Source organism: Amborella trichopoda, chromosome 11 (genome assembly GCF_054954075.1).
Source record: "Amborella trichopoda isolate Santa Cruz 75 chromosome 11, AtrichopodaSantaCruz75HAP2 v2.0, whole genome shotgun sequence".
Taxonomy (NCBI): Eukaryota; Viridiplantae; Streptophyta; class Magnoliopsida; order Amborellales; family Amborellaceae; genus Amborella; species Amborella trichopoda.
Genome location: NC_142346.1, coordinates 41,590,814 through 41,613,306, shown reverse-complemented (window position 1 = coordinate 41,613,306; position 22,493 = coordinate 41,590,814). Strand labels below are relative to the sequence as shown.

Genomic DNA, 22,493 nt, shown 5'->3' with positions numbered 1-22,493 from the left:
TTTTTAATATTGAAACACTGTCGAAATAAAGGAATATTTCATATAGGAGCACATTTGGTCACTCATTTTTTTAATTAATCCTCCCAACTGGTCCAGTCAATTGTTCTGTCAGCATTGCCACATGCTCGAAGTGGAACAATCAAAATCAGTGGATTGATAATTTAAAAGTGAGTGGTGGAAGGTGCTTCCTTTGTAGACCATGGTTCATAATTTTTTTCTCGTTCTAAATTAACAAGTTCCAAATTTCTTTTAATAGTCTTAGATCATGGCTTTGTCAGTTCATTGATGCGTGGCATGATGGACTAATTTGCAGATGTATGGAGGATCTAGTGAGCACTACACGTTACGTTACTTGGTCCCTTCATAATAAGGTCTGATATCCTGTTTATGATGCTGTGATTGACTGATTGCTTTCTTCACCATTCCCCGCTTAAGTGAATACTATTTTTATGCAGAATCGTGCTGGATTAAGGCAGTTCTTAGATTCATTTGCCAGTAGTGAACACTCTATCCCAAATGGGTCATCCATGACAAGTACAGCTGCTGCCTCTATAGATTCTTTGGCTGGATCGGGCATGAGTGATAACAGGCATGATAATAAATCAAGGGTAGATGCAAGACTTAACCAATTAATTCCAGGACTTGAATCAAATACTTGTCTTCAAACACCTGAGACAAGACTCGTTGACCTTCTTGACAGCACCCTATGGAATCGGAGGCTTGCACCTTCATCTGAAAGGATTGTATATGCTTTGGTACAGCAAATTTTTCAAGGGATAAGAGAACATTTTCTGGCATCCTCAGAATTAAAGGTTTGTATGTCCTCCTTTGTCTTCACAAAAAAATTTCCCTAACAAATTTATTCTTTTGCGTGGATATTTTTCTGACTTCTATTTTAGTGGCAGTATTTGACCCATTAGCAATTGCTAATATTTGTTTACATTTGTTTTTTTTTAAAGGAAAAACTTATTAAGTTTGATCTGATTCATTTTCTTTAAATGAAAAGCTATCAAAAGGTTTTTAGGAATTGGGCTTTGGCTTGAGTGGTTAGCAATTGAAACCCGCCCCCTGCCCCACAAACCCCACAAAAAAACAAAAAAAGACCAAAAAAAGAAAGAAAAGAAGCAAAGTTATCAAAAGTTTCACTTGTTATATTCATAGTGATTATGGGTGTTTCTACTGATGATTCAGGTTGCATTGTTTGCCCTACAAACCTAGACTTGTTCTATGGACTTCATGATCTTTCAAAAGTATGATGAATGCAAACTGCTAGATGAAAGAAAGAGTTTGTTCCTAATTGGCTAACAAATGTTTTCGAGCTTTCGTGAAGAATGTTCCAATGCAAATATATTCAATTCTCTACAGTCGAAGTTTTTCTTTCCTCTACCTCTCCAGCTAGATTGTTTTCTGGGGTGTTTCGTTAGCTGTAATCGAGCCAAAAACATCTGGTTTGAGAAAGCTTTGCTACAAATTTACAACTTTCCATATCATTCCTTTGACTCAACCAATCAAATTACACACTTGGGTATCATATGGCTAATGAATGCGATTGTCTGTCATAATAATATGTAGTCAAGATCTCAATACCTCTCTACTGTACAATGGAGGTAGACAAATGAGTGTTAAATAGTCTTTGGTGTCTTAACCATATTCCTACAATTTGTCCAGGATTTAAAAAAATTCCATAACCAAGAGTCTTATACCATGGCTGTCAATGTGGAAAAGGGCATGTCACACTATGAAGTGCACTAGGTCCATGAAAAATCTGTGTTACACCGACTTTGGGCTTTTAAGTTTTTGATGTATTATGCAGATGGTTCACCACTTTATAATCTGTACCACATCTTGGTTGTGGGCTTCAGTTACTTCACATTTAATTGGATTGATATACTCATGAAGTAATTAAAATACATTGGCTTATGCATGATCTAGTTGTCTTATCTAGTGAAGGCATGGTTCACAGTCTAATGCATTAAGAGGAACATGATGAACATCTACTGACCACAATTCCTACTCCTTTATTCAATACATCTCTCTTGAGAGAGAGTTTTTGGAAAAAGTATGTTTTGTATTTTAATGTGGGAGATATATATGAAATCTATTTCTTAAAGGCAATTATATAATTTGTTGAGAATTTCATTGATAGGGAATTGCACTCTTGTTTGTTGTAGGTTGTTTTTTAATACGGACAAGTATACAAAGAGACCATTTACTTCTGATGCAAGTACTTCTGATGCAAGGAGGTTGCAATCACTCTTGTCCATCAGATTTTAAATCGAGTGGCTACGAGTGTATCATTGAGAAAACTCAAATATCAAAGAAAAAAAATTGTCGAATCTTGTGATGCATCCCAAGCCATGCAATTTAACAACTAATGGATTGGAGCAATTGTGACCTCCTTGTAACAAAGATGAATAGTGTCAGTATCCAACCCCGTTTAATAACAGCTAAAAAACGATCTAGATGTTATACTTGGTGTTGCTACAATAGAACGAGGTAAATGGAACTTCAGAGAGCTCATTGATAGGAATATTTTGGACTGCAGTTCAACTGCTTCCTCCTCATGCCAGTAATCGACAAGTTGCCGGCACTTCTGCGAGAAGACTTGGAATCTGCATTTGAAGATGACTTGGATAGTGTGTTCAATATCATGCACCTAAGACACTCGCTTCAACAGAGAAAAAGAGAAACCGAGATAGAGCTTAAAAGGGTATGATTTTATCCTCTCTCTCTCTCTCTCTCTCTCTCTCTCTCTCTCTCAACATTTGAGCTATGCACCATGATCTGCAGATTCAGAGACTCAAAGAGAAATTCAAGGTGATCCATCAGCAATTGTCATCCCACCACCCTGAGGATATAACCAGTAGTTTCCCACTGTTAAACCTCAGTGAAAGCCAAAGCACATAGATGCATGCAATCACAAAATGTGGGGCTTTGGACACAGATTGCCTTGATACTCTCATGTGAGTGATGGGTAGGAAATAACATTCATGCTTATATTATTGAAGTTCTGTTCTTATATTATTGAAGTTTGATTCGTTATTTATGTTTTGCCCTTTGCAGTTCCACATTTTGGGTGCATATTTCATACTCTCTCCCTCATATGAAAAATGTGGTAGAAGACAGCAGGAAGGCTTTTGGGTTGCTACAAGGAAAACCAGAAAACCGTTATATAAACACTTCATATGTAATTTGTGCTGTGAAAAGATTTGAACTCTCCCTTTTGAGGTAAAGGTAAGCATTATATCACTCAGCACACCAAATGGGGATAACACAGGTTGCAAAATTGAAAATTATTTTGTGGGATCATATACAATTAGTCCAGTTACTTTTCGGATAGATGCCAGATGTGAACAAGGCCGGGTGCGGTGTGCACTGTACCCAAAAAACGGAAAATATTATGTGAGGGGTTGAAATCCATTTTGAAATAATTAAGGGTTTCAACATCCCAATTAATATAAGAGGGTTTACTTTTTAATTTTCACTCAAATGCCTCCTCTAAAAACTCTTTAAAAGATATTCAAATTGTTTCCGGTCAGGGTTGGAACCTTGAACAAGTAATTTAACCCATTGAAGATGTTCCAACTAAGTGATTAAAGTCCCTTTGCATGTTTTTAGTTGGTAAAATTACTAAAATGCCTCTACTTGTCTAGGGCTCGTAACCTTGAATAAGGGCAAATTAGGTATTTTTAATATAGTTTTTGAGGAGGCAATTTAGTGAAATGAAAATTAAAAAGTCCTCTATTGCTAATTGGGAAATTTCCTTAATGATTTTGCAAGGGTTCTGATCCCTGAAATGGTATTTCCTCCCCCCCTCCTAATAAAAGAAAAAGAAAAAAAGAGGGTGTCTTATTAGATACATTTCTTTATTTTATTTATCTACATCCAAGGAAACACTATTTTGAAATACAAAAAGAAAAGTAACATGTACATTTTAAGTTTCTTTATAATTTAGATATCTATATTTTCTATTTTTCTACAATTATTTTGGATTTATCACAACACATTATATGAGTGTGCGTATGTGTTTGTGTGTTAGATTTCTGTATAAGTAACTCTTGTTCTTAGTAGTAACTTAGGAACTTTTTATTCAAGTAAACAAAGGATTAAAATGTCACTAGGGCTATAAAATTCTCAAAGCTTATTGGCTACCAAAAATGGGTATCCAACTCCCTCCTATACATCAACCTCAATATTCATTTCCCTTTGACAGCGTGATACTTGGATCCCATCCCAGTTTAGCAAGTCTTGAATTATCTAAAATTGTGGTTAGTCACCAGGGTATTCCAGGGGATCCAAGCTACTTTCTTACATGTATTTGATTACATTCTATACTCCCCCATATCCATTTACACACCCCAATCGAAGGCCTTTTTTCTCCTCATTCCTCTTTAATGTCAATAAGGTTTTATCTATTTATTGAGGAAAGAGTAATTATTTGTACATCGTAGAGGAAATATTTAGCTGACCCCAAATAATTGTGATTAGGCTCAGATGATGATGATAAAAAGACGACATTTGAGGAAACCATCATATGTTGCATGAAAGTGATCAAGCAAGTTATATCATTCCACAAAGGCAGGATCGATTTTTTGGTCAAAGTCAGTGGGGAGAGGGCCCCTACCCTTTATAGGAATTGAGCCTAGGACATAGCGTTGCAAATCGTCAAGCACTAACCAATTAAGCCCAAGCACTTTTTCTAAGACAAGATCGATTCCTTGACCATCATTTCCACTTTCCACTAACTATCCCCTCTACATAGACTTTAACTACTTTTAAAAAAGGAAAAAGTTTATATAGAGGAGGCTCTAAACAATCAAATTAGAGCGCACATCAAAAATTTAACTAGATGGGTTTTTGAGGCTTTTATCTCGACATCAAGATATATGGACATGAGAAAAAAAATGGATTTCAAGTTTTGGAAATAGTGCATGCATCTTTGGACGGTTAATTTTCAAGATTTTCAAATTTTCATATATATGCTCGATCTATACTATTTTTGAAGCTTTAAATTTTATAATTAGAGATGAAAATAGATTTTAAAGCTACCACAAAGATTTCCAGTATTGAAACCACATTCTCGACATTGTTTGAAGGTGCACTCTACTATGATTGTTTAAAGCCTCACTTTACACGAACCGCACCCTTAAAAAAATAGAAACTGTTTAGCTCCCAACTTTCTAGCAGTCGACTTATTTACACTACAGATTTTCCTTAGAGCATGGATCTGTGGGACCTCATTCCCAAAGATTTATCAAAGATTAGGTTTCTCATACAAGACTTCTTTTGACAAGAGTACTTACTTTTCATGGAATTACAACACATATATCAGAATAAAATTGAAGAAATAAATTAACAATGATTCCAACTATACACCCTTCTCTGCCAAATCATCTGCAACCCCATTCGCCTCTCTATACAATACACAAGATGAAAACTTACTACTAAAGACGATATGATATTAATTCCATCACCTGTAACCACATGGATCTATGACGCCAAGGTGGTTCCGATATTTTATTACACCAATTAATTTCTCAGACAAGATAAATTTCGGATTCTCTCTTTCTTCCTTTTTCTTCACTTCAAAATTGTGAGATCCAAAACTCAGGAGGTGCCTTAATTGAAGTCAAATGAGACCAAATAACCTGCTTGAATTTGAGTTCTTGCTTTTCAATAAATTTTTAACATGTACCATAACTTGGAAAACCTTAGAAAATCTATTCAAATTGAGAAAGGGACCCAACCACCACTTGTAATCGAGTACAAAGTAAACGGATTGAGTGCTCAAAATTGACCCAATGCAAGCTCTACTCCAAGATTGAATCTGGACCATCCATTTTGATAAGACTTTAGATCTAGGGAATTTCAGCTCGAAATCAATGATTTTTTTAATTGATATATTTGGAGAGTGCCTTAGGTCACACGAATGGACCATGTACACTGAGTTTTGGCTGCCTGGCCAAATGTCTAATTTGGTCCCACGGGACCACTATATAGGCACCCTTATCTCTAAATAAGAAAATGAACTCTTTGTAGTTGACATGTCACCACATCGAATTAATGGTATGCTTACTTAGCAAAAACAAATTACCCAAAAAAAAAAAAAAGCAAAAAAGAAAATCATAGTAGGCTAGAGATTTCCTAGAAGCATACCTAGCATTCCACACTAAAAGTGACCTTCATTTTTATATTACACCCTAGACTATCCCAACATTTTTGAGTGACTTTTGTGGCCAACAGTCAAATTCAACTCTTGGCCTCAATAAAATTTTAAAGAAATTTATGTATATATCCTCCGAATTCTTATATAAAAAAGAAAATATTTATATAGAGCTGAGGTTCCAAACAATCAAATTAGAACCTACCACAAAACTAGAAGAGGTTGTTTTGATGCCCCAATATCCTCAAATTGATCATCTCGACATCAAGATGCATAGATATGAGCAAAAAATGGATTTCAAGTTTTGGAAATAGTGCATCTTGTAGCGTACTTTTGGACAGTCAATTTTCAAGATTTTCAAGTTTTTATAGATATGCTCGATCTACACTATTTTTGAGGCTTTTAAATTTTATTATTAAAGATGAAAATACATTTTAAGGCTCTCACAAATATTTCTAGTAATGAAACCACATTACTCAACACTATTCGAAGATTGTTTAGAGTCCCGGCTCTATACAAACTGCACCCATATAGAGATCATTAAAGTTTTATAGTTATGTTTGTATCCTTTTTCTTTATAAAAATCTTCCTTGAATTTTTATTGCTATGTTCGTACCCCTTTTTTCAATCAACTTAGCCCGACTCCAAAAACTTAAGGTCCCAATTTTTTTTCTATATATTATTATTATTATTATTATTATTATTTGCTAAAGGATCATAAAGGTCCAAAAAATTGACACTACTTAAGAAATTGAGAGTCCCATATTCTATTATTATTATTAGTTATTTAATTATTATTATTATTATTATTATTATTATTATTATTATTATTATTATTATTATTAGTTATTTAATTATTATTATTATTATTATTATTATTATTATTATTATTATTATTATTATTATTATTATTATTATTATTATTATTATTATTATTATTATTATTATTATTATTATTATTATTATTATTATTATTATTATTATTATTATTATTATTATTATTATTATTATTATTATTATTATTATTATTATTATTATTATTATTATTATTATTATTATTATTATTATTATTATTATTATTATTAGTTATTTAATTATTATTATTATTATTATTATTATTATTATTATTATTATTAGTTATTTAATTATTATTATTATTATTATTATTATTATTATTATTATTATTATTATTATTATTATTATTATTATTATTATTATTATTATTATTATTATTATTATTATTATTATTATTATTATTATTATTATTATTATTATTATTATTATTATTATTATTATTATTATTATTATTATTATTATTATTATTATTATTATTATTATTATTATTATTATTATTATTATTATTATTATTATTATTATTATTATTATTATTATTATTATTATTATTATTATTATTATTATTATTATTATTATTATTATTATTATTATTATTATTATTATTATTATTATTATTATTATTATTATTATTATTATTATTATTATTATTATTATTATTATTATTATTATTATTATTATTATTATTATTATTATTATTATTATTATTATTATTATTATTATTATTATTATTATTATTATTATTATTATTATTATTATTATTATTATTATTATTATTATTATTATTATTATTATTATTATTATTATTATTATTATTATTATTATTATTATTATTATTATTATTATTATTATTATTATTATTATTATTATTATTATTATTATTATTATTATTATATATATATATTTTTTTTTTTTTTCCAAGGACCGATAAAGGTCAGAGAAGAAGTTTAAGACCTTTCCTTCATATAACCCTTTTATTCGTATAAATTAACTTTGTAACTTCAAGGTTGGAAGTTAGCTTTTGAGAGTTCTGATAGATTTATGATGAACTCCTTCTCGGAAGGAAACGATATGGTACATTTTATACTTTTTGAAGTAGAATATTGAGTTCACAGTTCCATCAAATGGTTACTTTTTGAAATAATGTCCATTATAAAGTTTTTAATAAACTATTATAAGGGCAAGCTTTTTATGTTTTCCCTACAGTGTAAAACTTATATACTTCCCCTTATCCAACCGTCCATATTTAATGGAGGGCTAAGATTGCCCCAATCACAATGTCACATCTCTACATCATTTTATTTTTAATCTTTTTTTCTATAAACTATTTTGACACCAAAATTTGGACGTCCAATCCTCTATTAAATTCGTACTAGCGAAAAATATAAAAAAAATATTTTCAATAAAATAAAATAACCAAAATACCCCTAAAAGATTTAAAGGGTATTTTGGTTATTATATTTTATCAAAAATTTATTTTTAATATTTTCTATAAGTATGCCCCAATGAGAAGATAGTACGTACCAAATTTCATATTCATACAATTTGTATAAAAAAAATTAAAAATAAAATATTTTAAGACATCGAATATAAAATCAAGCGGTGAGTGGCTCTCTTGATCAAAATTGAACGGCTGGATGGTAGAGGAAGCATAGGCCTTCTATGCTGTAGGGAAAGTATAGAAACCTTTCTCTTGTTATGAATCAACTTCCGAGCTTCACAGGTAAGTTGATTTGAGAGAAAATTATGTGAATAAAAAACTTCATACCTTCAAGAAGTTGATATTTAAAATAACTTTAGACCTTCACTAAATTTATAAAAATAATAAAAAATAAACTTTTTTTTTTTGTGGAAGGAATATTTGACAATTAAACCTTAGACGTTATACAATTGGGCTGCATGCCGCCTGCTCCACGAGAAAAAACACAAACACATTACTTTTTATTTTTTAATTCATAAACCACAGGGTTATTTTTCCTTTGGAAAAAGTTTATATAAGGTTACAACTATATACGTAAAACCATAGATGCACCTCAAAAATCCATCGGAAAAGTAGTTTTTATGCTGAAAAACCCTTTGATTGATCATCCCGACATCAAGATGTATGACCATGAAAAATAAAAAGATTTTAAGTCTAAAAAATAGTGCATTTCACAACATATTATCTACACCGTCTGTTTTCAAGATTTTCGTGTATGTTTATAGATCTACTTGATTTTAACCATTTTTTAAATTTAAAATTTTATAATTGAATATAAAAATAGATTTTGAGATAATCCTAAAGAACATTTTACATCAAAATCATATACCGTGAAATTTGAAGGTGCACCTTACCTCTACAGCTACAGATGCATCCGTATGATAACTGCACCCTTTTTATTCTTCTAATACATAAAACTATGTTTGATTCATCAAAGAGTGTGCTGGTTAGGTAGCAACAATTGGGATGGTTCTTGATCGGAGTTCTTGGGTTCAATCCTCGTGAATGCCCTTATTTTCAACGTAAACAATTTAAATAAATAAAAAAATTCAAACAGAACAGATTTTAGCTCTTGAAATCCTAGATCTGACAATTCCACAAATGGAAGGCTGGAAATGAATCTTTGCAGTGGGGAGAATCGGAGCACTTCTAAGTTTGTAACAATTTTTTAAAATAAAAATGATAAAAAAATCACCCGTGTTTTAGGAGGGGAATATGTCTTCTTCTCTTAATGTTTACAAATGTTTCGACTCTGCTACATAAACATATTCCAATTTTTTCATATTTTGAAAAAAAATAAAATCCATCCAAATCAACAGGAGCACCCAAACAAAAAAACAAAAAAGAGGCCTCTGAACCCACTACAAATTGAACTTCCGGGAACAAGAACCACACAATCCCAATTGTTGTCAAAAGAAAAGAAAAGGAGAAAAAAGAACTACACAATTCAATCAAAAGAACTCAAATGAAAGCCAAATGGCTCTAAATCTATGAACCAGTATCATATTACTTCATGCGACAAAACTATAACTTTGAACGCCAGATAACGTTTGCAATCTCAATACTAGAATTCCCCATGGACACAATACATCAAAATCTGCTGAGGGCCAGTCTTTACGTCTAGATAGGCTTGATCTTGAAATGCAACGCGATGAGAGAGAATACAAAGCACTTGAGATCCTGCACCAGCTCAAGGTTAGTGAGAATGTTTCTTAGAATACCTAACTAGAGTTTAATTATTTATTGTAATGCAAATTCCAATGAAAAGCTGCACAAACAACTACTGATGCATGAAAGCCAATAGCCCTCGAGGATTTTCTTGTGACCCCTTAACACTCCAGATTATCATACATGCAATCAGGGGTTTCTTAAGGAGTTCCAAATTGGAGTCGGCCAAGTATCCTTAAAACAAATCATGATGCACTTGATAGAAATATGTGATTGAGTTGGAGATTCACATAATGGGTTTCACTTGGACGAGGACAAGGGGTAAAGCATGGGCAGCGATCTTTGAATTTTTAATTGCTGTGTATATGTGACCCTTGAATTTTATTTTTGAAATGAAACACGTGTTTAGTGAACCTTGTCCCTAGGTAAGTCAAGGTCCATTCTAGAGGACCATGCAGGCTTCATGGTCTAAGCCTTTAGTTAAAACACACCCCCCCTTCTTCTTTTTTTCTGAAACACTAAGCTTCTACAGAGGCTAGAGAATGCAAAGTTGGAATTGTAGGTAACAGATTGAGAGAATTATAAGGGAGTAGAACACAGTCCAGTGAAGCAGTACAGTTTTATAGCATCCAGTCCGAGCGAGATAATTAATGATGTCATTAGTGGTTAGCCTAAATACACAGCTGCATGACAAGAACTATCAAGGATCTCTCCCATGACATCTACTAATATCCATGAGAGAAACCCATCCCCACTAGCTCAACTAGTGATAACTGTGATATTCATCAAATCTCCTGCAACCTCTCGTGGGCTGGAAAAGCATAGAAGGAAACTCTGTAATCCTCTGAGCCCTTGCTTCTGCAGTGCTAGTATCACCACACCTAAGATTTTCATTAAAATTTCGGCAGCCTCATATTGTGAAGCCTGACCCAGTAATGCTGAGGCCCTAGACATGATATGGTTCCCAAGATCCAACGCTTCAACTTGGAAACCATACTCCCCACTAGCACCCCAGTGCACACACACATCTACATAATATAGTCATGGACCACGACTACTAGATAATCATTCATATCGATGCAAGAAGTGTTTGATACTTCACAAATCAACACCAACTACTCACTGAATCTCAAGAAATAAACAACATTTAGTGATAATCACAAGTAGAGAAGAAAAACCATCAAGAAAAAATAAATCCACCTAAAAATTTCACTCACTTCAGAGACATAAGGACAAAATTCAGAATCATCCCCAACAACCCACTCCAACGATAATTATTTAAAAACCCAAAATAGCTGTTACAAAATCCTAATCATCCACTCCTTTCCAATGCCATCCATTGATTAAATTAAACTAGATAAACAAATATTCTTACAGATAAGCAGAGCTAAAAGTAACAACTTAAAAGAAAACTACGATAGTTGCCAAAACTTCCCCAATGTGTTAGGATGTGACCACCATTCATGCAAAACATTTGAAAACACAACTCTAGCGGGTTGCCTACAACAGAGAAAAATGGATAACGAAAAAATGGTAAAATTGGTAGCAACTCAAATTGCCAATCCTGATGATCATTTGGCATGGTGCAATAAGTTGCAAAAATATAAATATGTTTTATAAGTTGCAAGAACTTATTGTCATTGTAGGGTTTTATGGTCATCTAAATATTGCCATTGTAGGGTCTGGGGGGATGATTCTGACATTTGTTTTTTAAGGACAATGAAGTGATTCTCAATGTTGTTTCCTGTTTTCTCGATTTCCCTTCTTTACTTGTGATACCCCTTTATCTCTCTTTACTAAAATAAAGGAGTGACATGCCTCCTCATCCCATGTATTTTGAACAAATTTCAAATTTAAAACAAGAAAGATCTATGCATAAAATTTAATGGAAATGGAACTTTAATTGAATCCCACTACAAAAGTACAAATTTCAATCTCAAACCTCAACACCATTTTCTCTACAATTCTTCACTATCTAAGAGAAACCCAATAATCTTAATGAATACAATGCATATCTCACGTTCTACTCTTACTCCATTATGTTTACTCTTACTTTCAAGGAGAATAGGCTAAAAATACATATAGATGCTTAAAGAGATTTCTAGATCCATTCTAGAGACTATCCAATGAGTTCACAGAGTTTTCTAGAGTTCCACAGAGCTACACGAATTTTTTAAAAGATGACTCTAGAATCTAATAACTTGCTAGACAAGTAAGCAATTTTCCCTCTATACTCGAAAGTTCAATTTAAATTACAACTCTGCCCTTTTGATGGAGGACAAAGCTATTCTTATTTTTAATATTTGTTTGATTTCAAAGGATTTATCTTCATCTATTTCATTACTCTCTGAAATCAGTGCCACAATTTGCAGATTCTGAATCAATCATCCTTCCACTGCACTACTCTGATTCCAATGCCCTAAATCTCTTTAATGCTCGACCTCTTCGATATTAATGAGATCTTCAAAGGCCATGATTTGAATTACTCCTCATCCTGCCTTCTCTTCATATTCTTCACGCTCTTCCAAAATCTCTTCATCATTACATTTACCCTCATCATAGATCCCCAAACGATATTATTATTCATCATAGTATGTATCGAAGATTGGTGGTGAATCCCAATCTACAACTTATTGATGTACGATGCAATCTATGTCAAAATCCAGAATCTAATCCTCCAAATAAAAAATCCTAGAGTGATGCACTCCACATCTAGGTCTCTGGTCGCTATCCTCATCAATCGACTCTACACGTGGAACACAAGTGAAAAGGCTTGTACTAGAGATCTTTTTGGGCTGAAAAATCATCGTCTTGCCCATTATTGAGGCTCACAAACTGCTGCATCAGCTGCTGAACTTGCCTTTCAAGTTCCTCAATTCTCTTATCTTTAGAATTACAGAGCAGATTTACAACCCCCCCCTCCCCCCCCTTCCCGCAGGGCCTCTTTTTACAACCATGGAATCACCAAACTCACAAACTCTAGGCAAATAATCAACAAAAAATTGCTGAAATCAACAGGATCAAGGTTAGTTTGGCAAAACTTTGGCCAAAATCAACAAACCTTAGAAACCCATTGTAACTTCCCCTCTTTATTGTTGATAACAAACTGACACTATAGTACTATCCCGTACAATGATACAATAACATCCGTACAATGCTATAGTAACTCCGTGCATTGCTACAGTACCATCGGTGTAGATCGCGGGCTCTAATACCAATTTGATGCGGGAAAATTGAGAAAAGAGGCCAAAAACGGCTTAATAACCATCAAAACAAGCCAGCTTTGAGTGGATCTAGCTTTCCTTGCACAAAAAAAATGACCCCCAAAACCCTAGATGAGCTTTCTAACACTATTTACAGTCTGGTTTTATTGTTCACACCCTAAAAAGTGTTAGAAACCCCAACACCCCAAGTCTTTTTATTACATTATGATAAAAAAAGACCAAAACTACCCCACTTAAGTTAAAACATTATAAAAATATGTCATAAGTTCCCTCACTTAAAAGAAAATTCGTAATGACACTTTTACACCTGATAAAACAAGTATTCCATAAGTATTCTAACAACTTTTCTAAACATCTCCTAAAATCTTAAAAAATATAAAAAATCTTAGATTCTCTAAAATGTACTTAAGAACCTAAAAAAAAAATGCTAAGACTAAAATAAAAAGAGAAGTCCTTTGAAATCAAACAAATATTAAAAATGACGAGTGCTAGTTCACACCTCGCACTGCTGGAACGACCAACCAGCATGATGCCTTAGACCAAAAAGGAGTTGTTTCAAGAGTTAGGCGACCTGAAAGGGGTGCCGATAGCAACCTCAAGTGTTCAGGGATCGGGCATGTCTCATCATAGTGTCCAAATATCGAGTTCATTAACCTTTCTGAGGAGTTTTATGATGAAGACAGCAATCATTCTTTTGAAGGTGATCCCATCTACAATGAGCTGATTGATGAATTGGACCCAGAAGTGACCTATAGTGATCATGGGGAAGGATTGGTGATTCGGCACATCATGATAACGCCCTGGGTAGTAGATGAGGCAGATTGGTTAAACCTAAAGAATTTCTCATCAATTTGCTTCCAAAATCAGCAAGAAATTGATTGGACTCTTCACCAGTCTTTAATGAGTGTTTAGATGAAGAAGGTAGTGATCCAATTTTTGATGACGAGCCAAGTGAAAACAAGAAACGTGACAATGGTCAAGATGAAGATGAAGAAGATTTGGAAGGGGAAGTTGTTGATTTTGTAAGGTGACATATAATGACCATTTCCTCGAGAGATTCTCAAAAGTGTTTATGGATATATCAACTGATAGCAAACACTCAGTGTCAATACACAACCAATGTATTTTCACTAGTGCAATAACCCACAAGTCCTAGGATCGTATTTACAAATTTAAGGTTGCTGGACTAATGCAAGTTTCATCCTAGCACGCTTCAAAACTGGAGAACGAGTTTTCTCCAACTAAGGAAGAAAGATGGAGGGCAAAGCTATTCTTATTTTTTATATTTGTTTGATTTCAAAGGATTTATGTTTTTTATTTTAGTCTTAACATTTATTTTTAGGGCCCTAAGTTCTTTCTAGGGACCCAAGATTTTTTACAGTTTTAAGGATTTTAGGAAATGTTTAGAAAAGTGGTTAGAATACTCATGGAATTATTTGTTTTATCAGGGGTAAGAGTGTCATTACAAATTTTCTTTTAAGTGAGGGGCCTTATGGGTTACTTTTATAATGTTTTAGCTAAGTAGGGTTAATTTTGGTCTTTTTTTATCATAATGTAATAAAAGGACTTGGGGTGTGCACAGTAAAAACAGACTGTGAATAGTGCCAGAACCCTATCTAGGGTTTTAGGGTCACTTTTTTGTGTTAGGAAAGCTAGATCCACTCAAATCTGTTTTGTTTTGATTGTTATTGAACTGTTTTTGACCTCTTTTCTCTATTTTCTTGCATCACCTTTACCAGAAATTTCTAGCCAAGTTCCAAAATAACCGTCATGATAAACTATCAAACTACCTGTGTAATATAACTAAATCTTACTCCACATAGCCCATGTAAGCAATGTCGTAAAAGGTGGATTCGGGGGAGGAGAGAGATAGAGGGTAAGGTGGAGTTGATGTCCTTGCATTGAGAGAGAGGTGGAGTTGATGGAGCATTGGTTATCAAATGAATATTTTTATATGTTAAATGGATATATTTCTATTTTAATGTGTTGGGATAAGTTGTCCTAGTATTAAATGTTTATTAATGGTCTATGTAGAGACAAAGGGAAGGGGTGTTATAGGTAGAGAGAGAGAGATCATCTAAAAAACTTTTTGCTTTACCTCTTGCTTTTTTCTAATCATTTTTCTCATGGCATCTGCCTAGGTGGGAAGGTGCCGAGGTATCTGTTAACATAAGGTGCCTGCCCTGACCAATTCAGTTTGCTAAGGCCTCCTGGCTGCCTAAGCGACCGAGCGGCCTAATTTTCGAACACTGGATGCAAGTAAATGACACATTGTTTATAACACTTCAACTTCACCGTAACACGGTTGGGCTAAATCCTTGACAAGTGCCATCAACCAAACACTTTCTTGTGTTGCCATTGTTGTTGCTTTGTACTCCACTTATGTGCTTGGAAGTGCCATATTGTTCTGCTTCTTCTACACCAAGATTTGGCACCCAAACCTTTGCTAAATGCTTCTTCTACACCAAGATTTGGCACCCAAACCTTTGCTAAATATAGAGCCTAGATAACATTCATGTAGTTGAGCAACCAGTTCTTGTATCAGGAAACTTCAAGCCACCCGCATGCCTTGTACCATGAGGTTTCTCTAGAATTGCCAAATTGTCTTACAATCCCCTATCATAAGGGACATCCAGCCTAGGAAGTGTTAGACAGATCGGACTACTCACAGTCTTCAATACATTGTAATTCTGAAAGGCCTTTTCCAACATTGGCTCTCAACTTAGGAGTTCGTCCCAAGGAGTTGTGATGGGTTTGCAACTTTCCATACTCAAGTTTTTCGACAAAGTTAATACATAGAAACAAACCCTTACTACAATTAATGACCAAGAAAATAAAAGATCTCCCCATATTCTTTAGCTCGGGTCAAATAGCGAGCTAGTCATACATCCTTTCAAGTTCTTCAAATCATTACTACTTGCACTTAATCGTCTACGTAAAGCAAAATAATGGAAGTTTCCTGTTCACAAATTTAAAGAACAAATTCAAGTCGGCATTAGAATTCTAACCACAAAGTAAAAGACGTTCAAGAATTTTTCCATACCAAGCCTTCGGCGCTTATTTTGAACTATAAAGAGCATTCTTTTATGTACACACATACTCACTATATTGCTTAGACTGAAATCCTAGGGGGGCTGCATCGTGTCAATATCCAGATTTATCTCACCTTCAAGGAATGTGTGCTCACATCCATTTGCCATAACTTTCATCCTTTGCTTGCAGCTAGTACAAAGATGGTTCTCGCCGTAGTCATCTTTGTGATTGGCTAAAAGTCTCATCGTAAACTAGCCCATACTTTGGAGAGAACCAATGAACCACAAATCTTGTGCTGTACTAGTTGATTGAACCATCTTCTTTTCTTTTCGGTTTGTAAACTCATTTGCAACTAATGGAATTATGCCATTGGGGCATGAGACTAAATCCCAAGTATCTACTGCCATGTTCGAACAAAAACAAGATACCAAGAGGATCATGGGAGTCCCTTCCGCAGTTGATAAGTGCACAAAAGGGGAAATCTGTTTACTTGTCTAGCAAGTTACTAAATTCTAGAGTCAAACTATAGAAAATTCATGTAGCTCCAAGGAGCTCTAGAAAAATCTACATAACTCATTGGATAGGCTAGAATGGGTCTAGAAACCTCATTAAGCATCTATATACACTTGTAAGTCCTTTTCCTTAAAACTAAGAGTTCAAAGGATGAAGAATTGGAAAATAGGCGTGCATTGTGTTCTTTATTGGGTTTCTCCAGGAGAAAGTGCAGATTCCTGGGGAAAAGATGCTGAGTTTGAGATTGTAGAAAAGTTCCTTTTCCAACAAATTTCCAACAAAGTTTTGGAACCCTTTTTGGTTATAACATGTTGAATTTTAAATTTGTTGGACGATCCATGCCACTTCTAGAGGAAATCTCCACTTTGGATAACTCCTTTAGTTTAGTAAAGAAAGATAAAGGAGGCAAGCATGGCACTTTCTTAGGGGGGAGAATCTTGACAATATAAAGGCAACACACCACTTAATGAGAAGGAAAACAACCAACTGAACAACACATAAACAAAGATGCTAACTATTAATAAACATAGGCAAACATCAAGGGGAGATGTCAAGGCCAAAAGTCATAACAAAGCTCATGATATTACCTCAAGAAGCTCATAAAACCCTCTTTCTATCTTCTCTCACTCTTAAGTTTTTCTTCTCTATCTTGAACATCTCCTAAACAAGACACCTCTGTTTATATATAGAGGATTTTTCCACAACTTCCAACACATTCATTTACTGATAACAACCACCCTTTCTAATTCCAAAAGCATCTCCTTGTTCCCTTTGCCACTGAAGAACATTCATTTGCTTTTTTCCAGAATCTCTACAAAACCTTAAAAGAAACTAGAAAACCCTAAAAGTATAAATGACCAATCTACCCTTCCAAGTTTTAATTTATATTTTCCAACATTCCCCCGTAATTCAAAAATGTTCTCTTTCTTTCCCTTGAATGTCAGCATTACAATCCTCAACTGGGTTTTCCATCATATTGATCATCATCTAGAGATCTTCCATGTTTCCCTCTAATGCCTCAACTCGCTCCAGCATCGGACACCAAGCCTTCTTCATACTCATCATGAAATTCGTTTGGAGCTTCATAGTCATTCTCCACTTCATACATATCCTCAAAGTAGGATACTACAAGAAAAAACTGCACTTCATTTGGCCTCTTTCCTTGTTCGCTTGGCAAAGCCAACAAATTCAAGAAACCTATGAGAACTTCACTTCTGAAAATTGGACGACAGTTGTACCTCCTATTTTGTTTTGCAAACCAGTTTTTCTTTTTTCTAAGCCTTTGACTTATATCAGGAAGTTTGCTTTTATAGGTTGCCCTTGCCATGTGTCCTTAAACTATTTCTCTCCAAAATCAAAACACTTCGATATTTTTCCTTTGGGGTGACTGCTGCACCCTTTTCTAAATTATTTTCAAAGACTCTTAAGCTTTCAAAAGAGATTGTACCATGTCACTTCTGCAATCATTTTCAAATACCATGAACTTTTAAGCTCTCCCTTCATGCCTTAAAAAAAAAACCAGTTTTGTTTATCACAGAAGCCACTTGTCATTGCATAAAGACATTGGAAATGGATTATCATCATTAATACCCACAATAAAAACTCTTAAAAAATCATCACCAAATCTTCCCGGTTTGCCACTCAATATTCCCAACAGGAAGTTGGGAATTAATTTAGGTGACTGGCACATTTTTGGAATCATTTTCAAAAAGTTTTAAGCTTTTTAAAATAGATTCTACCACAATACTTATGCAACCATTTTCAAAACACCACAAGCTTTCAACCCACCCTTCATGCCTTCATTAAACATCCTATTTCATTTATCACAAAATGCCACTTGTCATTGTGAAAAGTTATCAGAAATGAATTACCATCATTAATACCCAAAACAAAACTCATAAAAAAAACACCATCAATCTTCCTTATTTTCCACTCAATATTCCCAACAAGAGGAGGTTGGGAACTAATCCAGTGAATTATTTCATTCTAGACTGTCTATGAAGCAAAAGATAACTACATATTGAAGACTCCATCTAGTTTAAGGCACTAGAACAATAGACCCAAAGTCAAGCTAATCCAGCCTATCCCTAATCACCTCATTTCCAAAACTCAAAAGTTTAAATTCCTTTTATATAGATGGCTTAAGCCTCAAAGTTCAACGTCAATATTTTTAGTACAATTCATTTCAAGGACAAAATATGCATAACTCATCATGAATCACATAATTATTCACACTTAAATACCAAATAGTATTTCTCAGTTTGTAAGGCTTGTAGATGCAGATTCTGGTTCATATTTGCTTGCTATGCATTTGCAAGATACATATTAGCATGCCCTATGATGGTATCTAAGGATAGACCTAGAGTATGGGAGATTTGTTATCTTCTTCATTAAGTAATACTTTTTATTAAGTAAATCAGACTCTATATTTACTGATAGGAAGCATTAGCAAGAAATGGTGCTAATACTTTCTCACTCCAAGATTTCATACCGAGTTGCAGCAGCATTGGAAAGAAATCCCATGCACGGATCATGAGGATAGAACAGGCCTTGCCAAGAATCCTCTCCTTCAGTTAGAAGTGCTGGATTGAGATACTCGATAAGCCTCATGATTGACCATCTATAACATTGCAGCTTCCAGTTTTCCCACATTTTCCCCTTAAGTATATGGATGCCGAAAATCAGTGTCCCACATTATACACCGGCAACTTTTTTTTTTTTTTGGGGTGAAAGCTAACTGCAACACTCATTTGTTATGACATGATTTTAGAGGGTCCAAGGCACAATACTTGGTTTGTGAGAGGATGGGATCTCTTTGCCTAAGGTGCCAAATTGACTCCTCTTGATGGTGCTCTTGAGTTCAATTTGACCATAGCTATTTCTGGAATCTGATGCCACATTTAGATGGTTCATTTTTGTGTGTGTGTGTGTGTTTGGGGAGGGGGGGGGGGATTGGGGGGTGACATATAACAGGTGTGTACAAACCCATCCAAAGTAGTGTGTTCCACTTAATTTATCAAAAAAGAAAATAAATATCTCCCCTGTAGAACTTCCCAAAAAATCCAACCGAATTTGTTTTATTGCTTAATAATACAAAATTTTCTAAATAGAAACATAGAAATCTCATCACGCAGAGGGATTTGAAGACTTAAAATCAGTTGATACAACAGAATATACTCAAAAGAGCTGAATAAACTCAATAAAAACTTGTATAGAAAAAGAGGGGTTTATTTGATTACCTGGACGAGGTAATAGAAGATTCGGAGGCCTTCCGGGTCTTTGCTGCTTTGAACGTCCATAAGAGAGCCAATCTTGGAGGTTGTAAATGAGATGTGCTCATTTCCCATCACAATCTCAAGCTCTTGCCGACCCACGCGATCGGGCTCTGGCCAGTTATTGTCATCTTCCTTCATTATCTGCACTCAAACAAATAAGAAGAAAAAAAATGAGAGTTGAACGCCAAAAAAAATTAATTCTAGGCCAGGAAAATGCAATTGTTGAACGAGAGGAAACCCTAGGAAAGAAAAAGAAAAACCAAATAAAAGAGAGGGAGAGGCGAGAGAGAGAGAGGAAACTAAAAAAGAAGAGAGAAAAAAAATCCAAACCCTAACTACTGGTGAAACTGAAGAGAATACAAGCGCCAAATTCTGATCAGAAACCCTTTAGATTTCAAACGAATAAAGAGCAAACACCCTCCAAATAAGTAAAAAAAAAGAAGAAGAAGAAGAAGAAGAAGAAGAAGAAAGAAAGGTAACAGTAAGGAAAAGCCATGGAGGCGCCCCATGACAACGACAGAAAGAGCAATTCCAAACCCTAACTTTCAGTGCAACTGAAGCAAAGACATTGAACCAGAGAAAAGCCTAAAGAAAAAAAAAGAGAGAGTAAGAGATAGAGAGAAAGAGGGGCATGCCTCGCTCTCCGCTATGATGCGGCGGCATTCTCTTATGACAGCGGGAGTGACAAAGACTTCCTTTCTGATCATAGTATCGTTTTTGTAGTTGGAGTTGTTTGCATATCTGAGCTTCCCATCAGGCCTGAACTCGAATTCCAGAAACTCATGCCCAAACTTCCCCTTGTGACCCACATAATACCTCACATAGAACTCACCACCCGCCTCCTCAGAACCCATCTTCTCTCCCTTCTTCACTCTCTCTCTCTCTAGACCCCTCTGTATATATATAGAGAACTTAGTAGCTGTCCTCTCTCCCCCCTGTTCCTCTTATTAATGCCGTTTCTCTCTCTACTGGGTGAATGCTCATTTGTTGAGGAGAAACCGATAACTCTTCCATAAAATGACATGAACGAAAATTTATTTTTGGGATTGTCACTGTACATAAGGTTAAAAACACTGATGTTAAATTTAGATCGTTTACTTGACGTGGGCAGGGAAGTTAGGATTATTATTATTATTATTATTATTTTTATTTTTTTTTGAACTATGTAGTAAGACGCTTTTACAACGACTTATTTTAAAAATCGAGGGACAAAAATAATTGTAACTTTTATGTACAAAAAATAAATAAAAATGGTTTCATGCAAGCTGGATTGCATTTCTATATATGCTGTCCAGAAAATGTAAAGCATCCGTCTTAAAGATGGATCCAAGTATATGTTACATCTAAAAACAATGGAAACTCCAAATGTTTTTCGATTAGAATTATTATTTTCAATTTTTAATTTTTAAATTTTTTTCATATCCTTGATCTCCATGTTAGATATTATATGTCATGAAAAATTAATTATTAAACTCCATCTCAAAAATACATTTTATTAAGAGGCTGCATTTCTACATATGCGGGTTTGGCCAGATAGAAACTGGGTCCAAAGATAAATAATCTTTTTAGGGAGAAGTTTATATAGAGCCGAGGCTCTAAACAATCAAATTTGAGCCTACCTCAAAAATTTCATTAAAAGAGTTTGTTTTGATGCTCAAATATTTTCAAATTGACCATTCGACATCAATATGCATGGACATGAGAAAAAAATGGATTTCAAGTTTTGGACATAGCGTATTTTATAACACAATTTTAGACTGTCAATTTTTAAGATTTTCAAGTTTTCATAGATCTATCAATCTACACTATTTTTGAATCTTTAAACTTTATAAATAACTATAAAAATATATCTTAAGGCTATCACAAAGATTTCCAATATTAAAACCACATTTCTCGACACTATTTGAAGGTAGGCTCTAATTTGATTGTTTAGAGCCTAGGCTCTATACAAACCGCACCCTTTTTTTTTTATAGACAATCTTTTTTTTGTTTTTTGGGGAAAAAGTTTTTTCTAAGGTTACCATCATCATCGATGTTTTTTTTTAATTAATTGGGGCTGGTTACACAAATCCTAATCCGCCATCTAATTTAAAGTTAGAAAATCCTCTAATTGATTATTTTGACTTTGATATATTAAAAAAAATGAATTATAATTCCTAAAAGTAATGCACATTACAACAAATTATTCAGACCATTTATTTTCAAGATTTTTTAGGGCTTATATATCTCCTTAATCTATATTTTTTTCAAAATTAAAAATTTTAAAGCAAAACCTTATTTGGGAA

At 33.8% G+C, this 22,493-nt stretch overlaps 2 protein-coding genes and 1 long non-coding RNA gene across 4 annotated transcripts in view; 1 reads left to right on the top strand and 2 right to left on the bottom strand.

The window, feature by feature from the left end:
* The window catches only part of ARC5 (P-loop containing nucleoside triphosphate hydrolases superfamily protein), a 31,280-nt gene extending 27,941 nt beyond the window's left edge, over nucleotides 1-3,339 (top strand). For both annotated transcript variants that reach the window (XM_006830253.4, XM_088852346.1), the window contains 5 exons: nucleotides 314-371; nucleotides 456-812; nucleotides 2,546-2,710; nucleotides 2,791-2,963; nucleotides 3,064-3,339. In XM_006830253.4, coding sequence (XP_006830316.1) covers nucleotides 314-371; nucleotides 456-812; nucleotides 2,546-2,710; nucleotides 2,791-2,907 — 697 coding nt within the window. In that variant the 3' untranslated portion in view covers nucleotides 2,908-2,963; nucleotides 3,064-3,339. The remainder of the gene's footprint in view (nucleotides 1-313; nucleotides 372-455; nucleotides 813-2,545; nucleotides 2,711-2,790; nucleotides 2,964-3,063) is intronic.
* A 6,503-nt stretch (nucleotides 3,340-9,842) lies between these two features.
* On the bottom strand, nucleotides 9,843-21,165 carry MAGO (mago nashi family protein). Its single transcript, XM_011631098.3, has 3 exons — nucleotides 20,844-21,165; nucleotides 20,173-20,349; nucleotides 9,843-10,175 (listed from the first exon to the last, which is right to left on the bottom strand). The coding sequence occupies exons 1-3, from the start codon at nucleotides 21,060-21,062 to the stop codon at nucleotides 10,116-10,118; spliced, it is 456 nt and encodes a 151-aa protein (XP_011629400.1). The 5' UTR covers nucleotides 21,063-21,165; the 3' UTR covers nucleotides 9,843-10,115.
* On the bottom strand, nucleotides 14,769-20,166 carry LOC148779911 (uncharacterized). Its single transcript, XR_016044819.1, has 2 exons — nucleotides 15,872-20,166; nucleotides 14,769-15,828 (listed from the first exon to the last, which is right to left on the bottom strand). It is a non-coding gene; the product is annotated as an uncharacterized LOC148779911 (long non-coding RNA).
* Nucleotides 21,166-22,493: the final 1,328 nt, after the last annotated feature.